Genomic DNA, 15,626 nt, shown 5'->3' on the forward strand with positions numbered 1-15,626 from the left:
GAAAGAACTACAGTAGCTTCTAATGGAACAAATTCAAAATTCTGAACTGTGAACATGAACTAGTCAATTTATTCCAATGCAAAATCAGCTCTGAGCAAGTTCTTTTGAAACTTGAACTTGTGTCATCCCAACAAATATCGTTATCAAACAGGATTGACAATTGTTGAAAGTAGCCACCTTCTTTTGAGTCCATACTGCAGGAACTAAAAAAATACCAATTTAGATTTAGAAGATGGGTCTCAGCCTCTTTTTAAATTTGATCTAACATTTCAACACAGAAACTAAAATCCCATCTGCCCAGGAAAGAACCATTTTAGCTGTGTTGTAATTTTCCACTGGCTTTGTTGTTTGAAGCATTTTAAATATGTGTGTAAGTCATATTGGAAGATAAAAGCTGTTTTATCTAAATGCTAAATATGACGTGTTACTGGAAGTTTGCCTGACGGAAAAATGAATCAACTGATTTTATTGGATACATCCAACTGATCACAAACCAGTATAGAAATACATAAATGCATAGCTTCATTATGGTGAACATGGGCACAATGTGCATTAATCCACTGCAGAAACTAGTCCCTAACATTTTATTTGTTACAGGTTTTTAAAAACATCACTTAGAGAAGTCAGTGGGCTTGGGCTAAACATGCAAGGCACTGAGAGAAGGCCTTGTTGGCCTGTTAGGTTAGGCCATTTTATGAGATTTGTTCACATAACGAAAAATGTAGCATCAGTCTTAACCATTAAAGATTCTCCCTCATACAGTCAAAATAATTCAATGGTCCTCCTACGGATGAGAAAGATAACAATATTTGGTGTGATGTTATATTTTGGTCCCTTATGGCCGTCACATGCACGCCTAACATAATATTTGCTCGTTACACTGAAAGTTATGCTCATATCTTGCTTGAGCTTATGTAATTATAGAATAATTAGGATTGTCTCGCCAGTTAACTACACTGTGTTTGTTTTTCTTGTCCTGTGTATAACTGGTAGATGTTTGTCAGGGGTTTGGGGGCTGGTTGGTTGGGTAGCGCCTGAAGGACAGCCAACAGCATTATTTGTGCAGAGTACATCTGCCATGTCTGTTGTTGGTGTTTGAAGAGATGCAAAAATCAGTGGCCTGGAGATGATGCGATTGTGCAAAGCATTATAAATGTTAAATCATCCCAGAGCCGAAAGCCGAGTGATGAAACATCTCATACTTTACCGTATTTTTTTCAACATTAATATCTCTTCTCCCAGAGTATATCGGGGGATCTGATGATTCGTAACATACAGCTGAACCATGGAGGGAAGTATGTCTGTGTTATTGACACTGATGTGGAGAGCCTGTCCACCTCTGCCATCTTGGTTGTCAAAGGTAAGAGAATCAATTCAATTGAAGAGCTTGTTTTTCTAACCCTACATACAAGTCCCTCAGTATATTTCCTGTGAAATAACATGGCAGTGAAGCATCTGTAGATGTATTTGAAAAGAAAGAAGGTTGACAGAGAAAGATGTGAGAAAAAAAAAATCCCAGAGGCTTGCAGTAGATATATGGTGCAGCAAAGCAAGGAAGGATGCTACCAAAGACACAGAGTTAGAATATGTCAGTTGCTATTTACATTACATGCTGCTGACATGTACAAATGGCAAACACACACACACACACACACAATCAATGGCGTTCTGTGACTGTGGGCCCAGCTGAGGTAGCTTTGTTGATATGTGCTTGGTGTGTCGGGCTCAGTGTGCGGGCCTATCTCTGGTGATTTACATTGGTATTCATGCCCTTAACAAACTGTAATAGCTGTCCCAGGTGCTTTGAGAAGCCAATGTTTATCACAGAAAATGACTATAATTGGCTCATTTACACATCGGCAAAATATCACGGAAAGCATTTGAATAGGGTGGAACAGCAGAGCAAACAACAGCGACACGGTATAAAGGCAGAGCCAGCCCCAAACACTCGCTTCTTTCTGTCTCCCTCTGTATTGACTCTTTGTTTATTCTTCTCACATGTGTCTCCTTCCCCCTGCAGCCCCTCTTTCCTTTACTCATCCAAAGATCCAATACAGTTTTCACTGCTGGTGATCCCATGTTCAGTAATGGCTACTTAGACCTGCACACCTCACACACAAACACACCCTCGCACAGTGAGAGAAAAGTCCCTGCACGCACAAGACCCTTAATTGGAGGAAGTGTGATGGCCCTGATATGTAACAAGGTGCTGTAGGGAGACAATAGGTGATCACCTCAGTTTCACCCTCCCTGATGTCTGATTGATTTAGGTCCACCAGGTCCTCCGGACAAAGTAGCTGTGGAGGAGATCACCGACAGCACCGCCCAGCTTTCCTGGACTCCCGGAAGGGACAACGGCAGCCCCATCACCGGCTACATTATCCAGGCACGAACACCCTTTACTGTGGGCTGGCAGGCCGTTGACACAGGTAGCCGCAAAACACTCCTGTCCTTGTAGTTGTTATGTGGATTCATATGCAGTTTTTTTTTTTATTTATTCATCAATCGATTTGGGTCTAGTGTGCGTGTCTGTGTGCAGTGACGTTTTACGGGTGTAATTTTCACACTGCAGTGCCGGAGGTGGTTAATGGAAACATGCTGACAGCCACAGTGGTGGGTCTGAACGCCTGGGTTGAGTACGAGTTCAGAGTGGTGGCGCGCAACTCTGTCGGCCTGGGAGAGCCAAGCCCAGCCTCAGCCAAGACCAGGACCGAGGACACCAGTACGTGGAGCTGAACACTTAACTTCATACCACCCACACACACCAAACATATTGACCATAAATTGGAAAATTGTTTGTGATTTTCAAAATACTCCACATAGCAGTGGATAATTAATAACAAAAAAAAAAAACTGTGCTGATTGTAATTTTATGTTTTCCTTTTTACCATAATGAATAATACGTGTGGTAGACAGTTCTTTGTGTTTGAGGTGAAGCGCTAATTACCTGATCATCTGCTGAAAATGTGAAATATCACAACAGCGCTGATGGATTTCATGACTCGTCCTGAGAAAAATCACTCTGTTTACTATTATTTCACTGTAACTGTTAGAATCTCTGTGTAATGGCCTATCTGTCTGGGATTCAGCGAAACACTGAAGTCAATCACTGTTAGATAGTGATTGATTTTGCCGCACTGTCGTGAGATTTTAATTATTGAGGAACGCCGAACCAGGGCTTGCATGCAAACGGCACGCAGCATTTTTTTTTCCACTTTGGATGTGAAACATACTTTACTTGTTGTGTGATGGCTACAGGATGTTCAGTTGAGTCAAAGGACGACATTCGAACAGGTGAATCTGATTGACTGTTATTGCAAATTGCAAATTTCAAACCGTGCCCAGAAACAGAATCATGAAACAGAAGAGAATGAGGAGAAACTCAACATATGTCAAATCAGAGGTGTGTATGTGTGTGTGTGTGTGTGTGTGTGTGTGTGTGTGTTTGTATGCGTGTGCCTCCACCATTTAAAGCAATGCAAATTGGGGCTTTTACGCTTTTTTTTAATGTTAACAGACCAGCGTCGGTGCTAAATCGTGGAGAAAAGTCTGACATTCAGAGGTCTTGTGTGCGGATGTGGCTTATGTAACTTAAGCAGCTATATTTTTCTTCAAAGAGTGGCTTTGTCACTTTCTCTTGGACCGCAGCACAGTTCTTTGGGCCGGGCTAAAATATTAGACAGAGCCTGAAACAATCGCATGATTCTAGATAATGTTTAAGAGTTTTATTACCCTACCGATGTCATTACAAGGTCAGAATATAGTTGGAGCAGTAATGTGATAGTGTTACCCTGGTTTGCTCTGGAATTTTTCTTTCAAGTGCTCTTTAATACACATATGCACAGCTGCACATGCTAAAACTCCAAGGTTCCCGCAGATTTATTTATTTTTTTTCCAGGAAGCCAAAGCAGATTCCGGTGAGAAAACCTGATAAATGCAGGGATCTCGTAGCAGACATAAATGCTGCATCAACCATTTACTGATGTGACACATTAAATATGATGCTCCATCTACTAAAGAATACTATAAGAAAGTGCATGAGCGCTTTGCCATCACACTGCAGTGCACAAACAGCTGAGGGTGAATGTCATTTGCAAACTATTACAAATCTTGGCTTGCGGTTTATGCATAGTGACATTTGGGCAATATCAGTAATTCACTGTTCTCTGAATTGTTTGTGTTTGCACACAGTGAGGGATTTGTGGGGTCTAAAATAAAAGACGATATCTACAGCAGGCAGCCTTGTCATAAAGCTACAAGTACGGTTGAGGCTTGTCACTGAGCTTTGTAAACTGTGTTCTAATTGCTCCCCTCTGGGCTCTACCTCTCAGTTCCTGATACGGCTCCCACTGATGTTGGAGGTGGAGGCGGCACAAGGTCTGAATTAGTGATAACATGGGAGGTAAGTCATCTGTCACATTTTACTGTTCTCTCCATAGCCAAGTAATGGTTTTGCTTAATTGTGCAGAATTGAACGTAGCAATTTTATGACCCACATTAGAGTGAGACACCTCTCCTCCAGCAAGTGCCATTTCTCCCTCCAAAGGCAGGGACAGAGAGCTCTTCCTTTAAAGGGTTTTGCACTTTAGCTACAATTACATAGCCACGCGAGAGGGAAAGATAAGGTAAAATGTGATTGTGAAGTGTTCTGGGTGGTAACGGCAAATGAAGGGGCTGTGAATTATTGCAGCAGCCAGTACGCGCACAGAGACGGGCCTGTCTGTTTCTTTGTCTGTATGCATTTTAATATCACTATAGTTTTGTGTTTTGCTCCCAGCCTGTGCCCGATGAACTGCAGAACGGAGAGGGCTTCGGCTACATCATCGCCTTCAGGCCCGTCGGCACGGTCACGTGGACGCGAGCCGTTATCTCCACGCCGGGCGTGGCACGTTACGTTTTCCGCAACGATACCATCCCGCCCTTCTCCCCTTTTGATGTGAAAGTGGGGGCGTACAACAACCGAGGAGAGGGGCCCTTCAGCTCCATCGCCACGGTGTACTCAGCAGAGGAAGGTACACAGACTTCACCAATGAGAGTGATGCTTAAATAAGCTATAATCTCGCTCCTTACAGCGATGACCTTGTATAGTAATGATGAAATTAGATTTTTTTTTTCTTTTTTTTTTTTTTCCAGTGCTGTTATTTCCTTTCCCTCTCAAGCTGGGAACGTCAACTTGATATTAGTTATCATGCTGGTAGATTACAGGAAATCCTAGCAGACACTCACCACGCTGTGCTGTCAGGGAGGTATCCTGTTAATTGAATTTGCTGGGCAGATAGTCTTTCCTGATGTCAGTCACAGAACCCATTAAAAGAGAGCAGGGGAAATAGCTTTTCAGTGAAACTACAGGTCTCTTCTGCGCCTTTCCTCTTATTGCTATTAGTGTATGTGATGGTTGATGAGTCTCTGGGATTCTCACTTACGCTCTATTCCTGCAGTCCCCACAGTGGCTCCTAAGAGGGTTAGGGCTAGAAGTGTGTCTGCAGCACAAATTGAAGTGATCTGGGAAGCTCTTCCTGCCATCCCTGAAAGAGTGCTTGGATATGAGGTACATTATGACTCACTGCAAAATGATTTGCTTCTTCTTCTTCTTCTTCTTTTTCAAGATAATGTGATAATTGAGCTTTTCCCTGTGGCTTGTTTATCAGCTCATAACCATCCTTTCATTGTTCTTTCAAATTAGTTTTCTCTTTTTTTAAACGTATAATATTCAACCCTATCTTCCCATGTATCTCTGCAGAGATTTTGTTTAAAGCGGAGTAATATCATGAATTGACCTCAACACTTTGGTGCACCGACAGCACACACACTAGAGGAAAATAAAATCTCCCATCCCTCATGCCCTATTCAATCTGTCACCTCTGGCCCCGGGCACAAAAACTCTCCGGTTGCCATAGCGCTGGCCACATCGTCCTTTCAGAAATAAGCTCATTTCTCTAAACACGGTCCTGAAGTGGATTTAACTCGCTGAATCTCAATAGGCCACCAAACAGGACAGATCCGGATCGTTGGACTGCACAAGCACACGTGGATTGAAGTGTTGGTACAGTAGCTTTCCACTTTAAAAAAAAGCAGCACGGTTGAAACTGACTAACTGGCATCCACAAATCTTTATTACAGGTTTAATACAATAGACAAACCACTTTTTGAACATCCATATAATAAATAAAAATGGCATGGGCACAATATTAGGAGCCTTAACCTAATTATTCTACTTTAGCAGACTGTAATCTGTGATGATACTTATTTGATTTCATTATATCCTCTACAGATTCAAGGCACCCTGTGCCAAACACATCAAAGTATTCTCATAACATAACTGATCCTCCTCCTCCTCGGCCTCAGTGGGAATAATTTATTTGTCTTTTGAAATTCTTTTAACTTCCTACATCATAGACCTGCCTTGTGGAGAGGCCAGAGGCATCAGGAGAGGCAAACCAGGCAAATGTTTAGGGCCGTCCCAAAAAAAGATTGTGTGCAAAGGGACACAGAACCGTTGACTTTAACTCACACTAAAACATTTTAGTTAAGTCTAACCACATTAATTGTATGCTTAAACCAAACCTAATGGCTTTGTGTGAAAAAACAATCAGACCTTTACAGCATGTTTGTAACGTTGAAATCCAGTGTTTTTGAATGTTTGGGATGAAAAAAATGTGAAAAAAAGATAAAGACAAAGTGGGAAGGAACAGTGTACAGTATATGGTTGTTTCCTATCGTTTGGCTTCTTTCCCATAGCACCTAAGGGTTTCGTTTGTATATGTTTTTATAATTGTCCATTTAAATTATCCTCCTGTTCAACATGGCAAACAGCTTTCCTACTGGGGCCCCAACCAGAAAGCTTGGCTACGCTTCATGGACTTCATAATCCTTTAAACTTTTTCTTTAAACTTTTAAAGCAACGTGTCATTGGTAGGTGATCTTCACCTTGATCATGCCTCATTTTTCTTCATCTTCACTTCTTATTCCATCTCTTCAGACCACACTTTTCTTTCTCATGCTCAATGTGATGCACAAATTGATTTCAAATAGCACAATGTCCTTTTTTTTTTCTCATTTTAATATGCTGAATGGCGAGAAATCAACTTGAAATATCACTACAATCCACTTCTAAGGGTTACTAATACATTATGTTCATTAAAAAGACCTTTGTGGAATAAGCAAAAATTCAGCTGGTTTCAAAGCTTCTTTGATTCTTTTCAGCTTTTAACTTCAGTACTTGCACAGAACACTCTAGAAGAACAGGGCATTGTTTCATTGATGTGTACGGGTACCAACACTTTACACCATATCTGTTTATGACAATTAGCCTTTAATGAAACACCGCGATTGCTTAGTACTGTTCAAAATATTACAAAATTCAGTTTTAATTGATTTTAATCATTTAACAATTTCAAAATACAGTAATGTATGGAAGATGGAAGTAAAGTCCTTAAGGGCAGACTTTACATTTCAATTTCATTTTTTATTAACCAAATTCATATGTCATTTAATACCACACCCATAAATATTGAAGATGACCCAAAGGAGGCAGCACATTAGTCAGTTTTCTTTATCAAATATCACTTTTCCTCTGCCCTTAATTGGAAGCTAATAGCCTGAAGAAAAGCAAACTAGGTCTTGTTTAACAGAATTCAGAAACGTGCTTTGGTGCAGGCAGTGGTGGTTTTTGAGGACACCTAAAGCAGTTTGTACATATATATTTACGTATGTATAACCTGTGCATGTCTAATATTTCATTTTCTTACACTAAAGCAGGAGATAGGGTTGTTTTCATCAACAGAACAGGCAATAATCATGGATTTTTCTTCCTGGGTCACTTATCATAAGATGCACTAATGCCCTCTTTATATGACTAGGGTGGTTGAGTGGTTGTGCATGAGTAATTGAGACTGCTTTAGTGAATTTTTTATTATTCATCACTCCCTCCCTCCCTTTCTGTAATACAAACTGCACTTCAGATTTCACAATGGAATATGAATTTCAATAATGCATTGAAATGCACCATTGTTTTTTTGCTCCCCAACAGGTTGTGTATTGGGAAGACGACACCAAGCCAGACACTGTTGGCAAAGTGCGCATTTCAGGAAACTACACACTGGTTAATATCACAGGGCTGAAAGCGAACACAGCGTATTACCTCTCTGTGGCTGCTTTCAATACAGCTGGCCCGGGGCCACAGTCAGTGCCTATCAACACCACCACAAAGAAACCACGTAAGTCTCTTCCCTTTAGGCGACGGAATTATTTTTAAATGCCCCTTAAATGACATTGCACCTTCTCAGCTGACTTTGTACTCTCCTCCGTGTGGCAGGTGAACATTTGATTAGCTTTTTGGTTGTGCGCATAACATTTTCTTTCATTTACTTAGCAAAAAAGAAACAGCAATTAATCACTAGGTTGAGTGGAACATACTGCAGCTGCAATGACAATTAAGGTGTTCAAAAATACAAGAACTTTTTTCTTATTTCTTCCTACCAAAACTTATCTCAATCTGTCGAATGGTGCTGTGGATGGCCTTCAGTAGCCCGAACTCACTGAGATGTTCACTGCTAAAAGTGTTTGAGCACCCTTTTTTGCCCAATCAGAAAATTAAAATGATTTCTGCTTGATTAGCTAAATTAGTATTGGAGCTTTTTTCTTTTCATTTTCATTCCTTTTCATATCAAAATGACTCTGTCTGAGCATACTGTTGCAGAGTGTAGCAGAGCAGGGAGAGGGGAGGCCAGACATGGCAGAGTGGATTGATTTCAAGGTTTGTGCTAGTTTTATCTTAAGTTGCATAGTGAGTCATCGGTGGAGAAACAAGCTTAAAGGGAAGGTCACAGGTCAGTCCCTGGACCAGCAGGATTAACCCTCAGCAATACAAATGTGCTGTCTTAAAGCAAGGCCCTTAACCTTGACTGCTCCCGTGGAGCTGCAGAGTGGTCACAGACCGTGACTGTGGTTGTATTAGGCAGCTTCCAGGTGTAAATGTGTGAAACTGTGTGAATGTGATCAAAAATTAGATTTCCCTGAATATATTGAAGATTTAAAATGGAAACGTTACGTTAAAGCCAAACTGGACAACTGTGCTGCAAATGCTGGCCTGCAGTCGATGCTAAGTTTCAGCTCACAGACACTCTGCATGAAAGTCCCAAATGCTCACGACACTGTCTTACAGTATCACCTCTCTGTACAGCTTGGCTGTACCTCTGCTTTATTAACTGTGGCTTGAAATTGGCTACTAATAACTGTTGCCATACTTTACTTGAGGCTCCAATTTTATGCTGGGAGTGTGAATTGTATGGTGGCCTTGTACCAAGCAAATGGGGGGGGAAAATAAGCACAATTTCAACATAGCTTAGAAAATGGTGAGAGAACCCAATCAAATACTTAAACACACCCAAAAAAACAGACAACCAATCCAAACAGAGGAAAGCTGCAAGGAGTTCTTTAAAAGATGAACAAGCCAGGATTAGGTGTTTCTGTATTTGGTTGGGTTTTCTGTTTTGGCACTGTTTTGCTTCTTGACTGAGTTTTCTCACTTTGCTTCACTTGTGTCCAAAATGCTGTGCATGAGCTGTAAAAATGAACGAAAATACTGCCTTCATTTGCTTGTGTTTAGTCTGTTTGCTTAGGTTTTTTATAGGTTGTAGTGTGTTGAGGCCCAGGGCCACCATAGAACTCACTCTGTCTTAATTTGCTGGGTTGCTCTGCTGTAGCCTGAATGTGTTATTCAGTCTTTCAAAATGAAGCTATTGTGCAAACCAGGAGCCAGTAAATTATTGTATATACATGTTTTCCATTATTTTAAAAAAGCACCATAGGAAAATATGTTGCGTACCCGGTTGAATACCTTTACCTCTGAATTTCTTCCAGCTCCAGATCAGGCTCCGGTCAACATACAATGGGCCATGATTGGTTCCACGCTCACATTGCACTGGGACCCTGTGTTAGCCATGGAGACAGAGTCAAAGGTCACTGGATACTTGGTAGGTCCCAGTTCATTGCAAAGCTGTGATTTATCTTCAGACTCGACTCAGTGATTTTCGCCTTAGCTCATTTTTCTCCATCACCCTGTCCTACCTCAGGTGCTGCTAAAGAGACATCGCTACAATGACATCAACACCATCTTGACCAACAAAACCACAGTGGAGCTCAGCCTCTCAGCCAATGACAACTATCTCATTCAGATCAAGGCCATGAGTGAGGGCGGTGAAGGTGCCGGCAGTGAACCCATCCACATCCACAAATTAAGTGAGTTTACTATTCTGTCTCCTTCCTCGTATAACTTCCCTTTTGACCGCTCATAAAGTTTAAGTAAGAATTCAATAATTCAGAGAGCAAATTTAATTTAGCTTCATTGCAGTCTTTTCCAACCATGTGTAATAGACTTTTTTCTAGTTGGAGAAAAGCGACCTTTTTAGAAATGCGTGCACAGTGTCATCCATCTCTGCCATTGGGTTATTATTCCTTGTTGACTGGCTGCATAGCGCTGCAGCATATAAAGCAGTCCTGTGCTCCCGTCCTGCTGCTGTGCAAAACTGTGAGGCGGCTCAGTTTGCAGCTCTCCTCTTTGATGTGATACGAACTTTATCTTCTCAGGGTACTTAAATAGCCTCTTGTGTTGGAAGCCAGTAATAATGTAGATATGGAGAAATTCACACTTGGCTTTTGATTTATGATGACTTGTCAGAAATTTAGAGGATAGCACAGCAGAGTTCAGGTTTTCTGCTTTTGAACTGGTTCCTCATGAACTGCTCTGCTGGTTTTGGTTGCAGGCATGGGAGCGCGGGGCTCAGGAGCGAGCTGCCTCAGCCCGTCTTACGTCTTTGCCGTCCTCATCAGTCCGCTGCTCTGCTTCGTCTGGTGATGTCTAATCACAACCTACGGAGCGCCTCCCTCCCCTTCCGTCTCTCCAGTCAGCCTGTCCTATGTTAACCCTCTGCTGGACTGGGCTTTAGTGGCAGGACTGGGAAAGACTGGAAAGGACTGGACTGCACCAAACTCTTAAAAGGGACCACGCCATTTCCTTTAAAGGACTATCAGATAGAGACGTGATGATTTGTGTGCATGATTATCTTTGGTTATTCCTTCCAGCGTCTTAAGTGCCGCCATGCTTCAAGTTTAATCTTCAAGTTATAATGTCTCCATAACTTATCTTCTTAGTGTCTGTGGAGATACTAATGCCTTAAAACCCATTTCACATATTGAGTCCATACCAAAGTAGGTGACAGAGGCTGCTTGCTTTATGGTTTCTTTGACAATATAAAAAACATTTTTTTCCACTCACAAAAAAGTTTCTTCTAAAGATCAGTGTCCCAACAGAAAGATTAGATTATATTTATTGGTTGCATCTATACATTATATTATGTCAGCAATGAATCTTATTGGTAACTTAACCAGTTCTCTACCGTATAACATCACCTACCGTATAACTAATGACCACACTTATCTCATTTTTGCAGCTTTTGCCAAAAGAAACATCCATTACAGATTAAAAGTTTTACCAAGCTTTGTCAAATATATAAAAGATGCATAGCAAATTGATCAACTGTGCCTCAAACCCACTTATCTCTGCATACTGAAATATTATTAAGTCTATTTGAGAGCTATGAGCTTCTAAGCTTTAGGCTACTCAACAGTTCTCTGATAGATCCTGGCATTTTGCTCTCTATCTCATGCTCCTCTAAATAATAAATGCCTATCAAGCTCTGCATTCTCAGTCTAGCGAAAAAGGTGGTATTGCAGAGAATAGAGATGTATGGTGTTACTGTGTCAAGCAGATCCCATGTGTACTGTTCCTCCTCTACATTTAGACGACCTGTGTTCTAGATACGTATATCATTTCACAGAACATGTACCATCTACACCCCGGATGACCAGCTGGCCTAGAGCATAATGGACTACAGGAGAACAGTGCCTTCACTTAAGCTTTTTTTTTCCCCTTTTTTTCCTCTTTTCAAACAGCTTAGGCGTAGGATTTATTTTGCACAAGAGGCATTGTTTGATTTTGTTTCCGTTGAAATTAGTTACAAAAGACAGGAGGTGCAGAAAGCGGAGGAAATCCACTATTGAAAAGGGTGTATTGAGTACATTTTCATTAGGAACATTAACGCCAGAGCACCTAAGACAAAAAAGGTTGGTAGCTTTAGGAAAACTGCAAAGGATTACAATACATGGTGGAGTGTTTGGAGGTCCGGGTATTTGTGGGCTGTGGTATAATAAATGTATGACTCCATCCGTAGCATAATTTATGGGCTATTAGGGCATCAGAATAATTGATGCCAATAATGTGGGAAAGAGTCCTGACTGGAAATGGAGTGAAAGGCTTGGCTGTCATATTACCACCACCCCATCACCGTCTGTTGGACACCTACCAGACAGAACAGTGACAAAAGAACATTGCTACTCTGCTGAGGGAGCCACATTTCACGCCCTTTTATCATGTGGATGAGTCTGTCAAAAGCCACCCAAGTAAGAGCCGAGGTGTGATTACTGAAGTCCTGACAGTGATCATGTGGATGTGGAAGGAAACAGGCAACTGAACTGCTACACATTACTGTGCCTTTGCTGAACATGGGGCTGCGTATGGTCATTAGCTCTGGAGGCTGTCGTCGTCTGTATTTTGCACTCTCTAACCCCCAACCCCACCCTGAAGTCAAACGAAAGCACAAGTAATTGATGCAAGGTGACTGGATGTCCTCACTTAGCCGTCTGAACAGGTGTGCAGACCCTAGAGGCCTCGTAAAAGTCCAAACAGCCGACATAATCAGGCTGTCCTATCTGCTCCTTGACTGGTTTCATAAAGCTCCGTGCCCGTTGATTAGACTGCTGCAGACCAGTCAATGGGATATTGATTTTCCTGCTCCATTATTACAGCTGTCACAATTCAGCTGTTTGATTGACTGATGGCACACTCTTATTGCACTCGTTCTGTTGTGTTACACTCAGTGATGTTTCAGATGCCCTCCACTCCATATTAGATAACTTCAAAGTCATTCTTTTTTTCTTTTTTTTCTTGTTGTTGTTGTTGTAGTTGTGTTTTGATTTGGTTTTGTCAGGATCCTTGATGTATTTGCTCAGATTGTCATAGATTTTACAAGTATTCTGTAGTGTAGTGGTAGATTGTGACTTTGATTCAGATTGGTGACCTGAACTTGGTTGGCTGGTGGATTCTTTTGAGTTATACATTGAGCACAACCACTGTTGGACTTTCATTATTTGGGCAGTGGTGTTACTGCATCTTTCTTTCCAACAACATAAACGTCAAGTCACACCAGGACATAAAATGGTGAATTTTCCCTGTGAAATCACGGAATTTATGCGATCGCCATTAAGTTCAACTTTTTCATTTCGGGGCCCAACAGAAAGTGTCCTAACATTGCTTACTGTGTTTTTGTGGGAATAGAGAGGTAGAAATACAAAATAAAGGTAACCACAGCTTACTAGTTTTGTTGCATTGCTCAATTTTGCTTTAACATTACAATTTCTTAAATATCTTAATCTTAATCTTAATGTGCCATTGTCAAGTGAGCTAAGGAGCTCATTATGACTTGGACTAGCCTGTTTGTGGCTGTCTAGTGTGGTTTAGCCTTTGGGCCAAAATCTACTTGTTCACAAATTGCCCTGCCAAGCCTCTGGCAACACCTATTTCTTGAGGGCGTCCGGCAGAAATTCACTCTTAGTTTCTGGTGTGACTGGGCCCGAAAGCAGCTTATGTGTGCGAATCCTTGCTTAAAGTGATGTTGAGTATTTTGTTTAATACCCAAATAAGGTAACCTCATCGCCAAATGGGTGGGAAAATAGGTTATTCTTTTACAATGCTTAAATGTGTGGCATTTTCTCAGAGCTTTTATATTATTGACATAGCTGTGGTCCAGTTTCTTACCTCTGCTTATGCTCGTAAGAAAAACTATTGATTTTGGCCTTGTGCTTGAATAAATACTACAAAGTACAATCTAAAGATCTAAGGTTGGTCACAGAACATTTATTAATATTCACATAGCTCGTTTGGTTAGATTGGTTTCAGTGATTATTGTTGCTAGAAAGGAGTCTACCTGGTGCAGTGTAAATAGCTTGCATATATTTTTTAAACATGGCCATCAAAGACAACCTTGCTTTTATATAGTGTGTTCTCCAACCTTAATACTGGTGTATTAATCAATGATCTCTGTGAGATACTGACATGTAGAAGAGCATTTTCATATTGAAAAGTAACTGTTTTGTCTTGTATACTAAATTTGTGCATGTTAATCATTGTTTGTGAATTTGTGTTGGATTTTTTTTCTAAAGCTATAACTTAATAAAAATGTTTATTCCAGCCCAGTGGTATGTTTGACAGCTTCTTATATAGAGTCAAGAAGACTCAAGAAGTTACCCTTAAGATATTTAGAATTTTAATATTTATAATTCCGGCTAGCAGGACAGGGTACTGCAAAGTAGAACAAGAGAGTTAGGCATTCAAAATGGAATGGGCCCATATGCAAATATTGGCCCAAGGGCATCCTGAGAGGTTTATCCATCCATGCTGAGACTTTTAAAATACTTGGTGTAAATTTCAGAATATTTTCCAATATCAACACATTGCGAGGTGGCAAATATGTGCTGACAGGCAGCCTGTTCTCATTCCCAAGGCCTTCAAATCGCTTCAGTAGCGCTTTGTCAAGACCTTCTGCGCTACATGCTGATGCTGAAGGTGCCCATTTGCATTGGTGATTGACGCTCTCAGCTTTCATAAAATAAAAGTAAAATGAGAAGAGAAAAAGTCTCATAGGGAAGATGACGAGGGTGGTGGATGGTACAACAAGACACAGGACTTTTCCACGGGAGACTTGGGTTCGACTATAGTGTGAGATGTTGTTCACTTTATTAATGATTGAAGTGCACATGGTTACTACAGTAAGTTACCCTGAAGTTTTAGTGCCTTACCCTACCTGTCATTGTTTCTTGATGTAATGTTAATACCACTTTTTTAACTCATACAGCAGATCTGTAGACTGCAGATAAATAATTCATAACCATTAATTGCCAAGACTTTACCGATTTCAAGTGCAATCCGAAGTGTAAATGAGATGTAATAACGTTTATTACCGCATCGTATTAATACATGGTGATACCATATGAATTCTTCATTGAAAAAAAAAAGGTTCCTCCTTCCATTATGTGAGGCAAGAATTGCAGCAGGCCTCTGCTTGTAAGACGAGCACATCAGTGGCACGCAGGCCTTTTAAGTCAGTGAGATCTAAACAGGATTACTTTGTGCCACAGTAGTTTGTAGAGCAAAGGAGTGTTTCAGAATATAATCACCTGATTCATCAAAGCACAGCTTTGCACTGCCGTCTGCACTCTGCATTTTACCCATCATTAGCGCCACACGGCATCTATGAAGAATAGCTGTTTCTTTATGTCTGACCAAAAGGTCGTCTTTAAGTAACACAAGCAGTGTGATTTGAATTTGTGTCAGAAAAGGTTGCTCATTCGCTTTCACCCTTGTTTACTTCCTTGTTAAGTTTTATACTATTTGTGAAGAAATGCAATGTATTATGCTTGCAAATGATCACCACTGAATCCTGTTGTGATGAGAAATATACGAAAACTTTTCTTTAGAGAACCACTGATAACACTTTTGAGGTCTATTCCAG

General features: G+C 40.8%; 1 protein-coding gene across 1 annotated transcript in view; it reads left to right on the top strand.

The window, feature by feature from the left end:
* cntn3b (contactin 3b) overlaps window positions 1–14,305 on the top strand; it is a 56,508-nt gene extending 42,203 nt beyond the window's left edge. The window contains exons 14-23 of the mRNA XM_067505418.1: window positions 1,243–1,360; window positions 2,271–2,429; window positions 2,573–2,722; window positions 4,332–4,402; window positions 4,778–5,012; window positions 5,439–5,548; window positions 8,030–8,216; window positions 9,862–9,974; window positions 10,074–10,239; window positions 10,764–14,305. Of these exons, the coding sequence (XP_067361519.1) occupies window positions 1,243–1,360; window positions 2,271–2,429; window positions 2,573–2,722; window positions 4,332–4,402; window positions 4,778–5,012; window positions 5,439–5,548; window positions 8,030–8,216; window positions 9,862–9,974; window positions 10,074–10,239; window positions 10,764–10,855 (1,401 nt within the window). The 3' untranslated portion in view covers window positions 10,856–14,305. The remainder of the gene's footprint in view (window positions 1–1,242; window positions 1,361–2,270; window positions 2,430–2,572; window positions 2,723–4,331; window positions 4,403–4,777; window positions 5,013–5,438; window positions 5,549–8,029; window positions 8,217–9,861; window positions 9,975–10,073; window positions 10,240–10,763) is intronic.
* Window positions 14,306–15,626: the final 1,321 nt, after the last annotated feature.

This window comes from Channa argus, chromosome 5 (genome assembly GCF_033026475.1).
Source record: "Channa argus isolate prfri chromosome 5, Channa argus male v1.0, whole genome shotgun sequence".
NCBI lineage: Eukaryota > Metazoa > Chordata > Actinopteri > Anabantiformes > Channidae > Channa > Channa argus.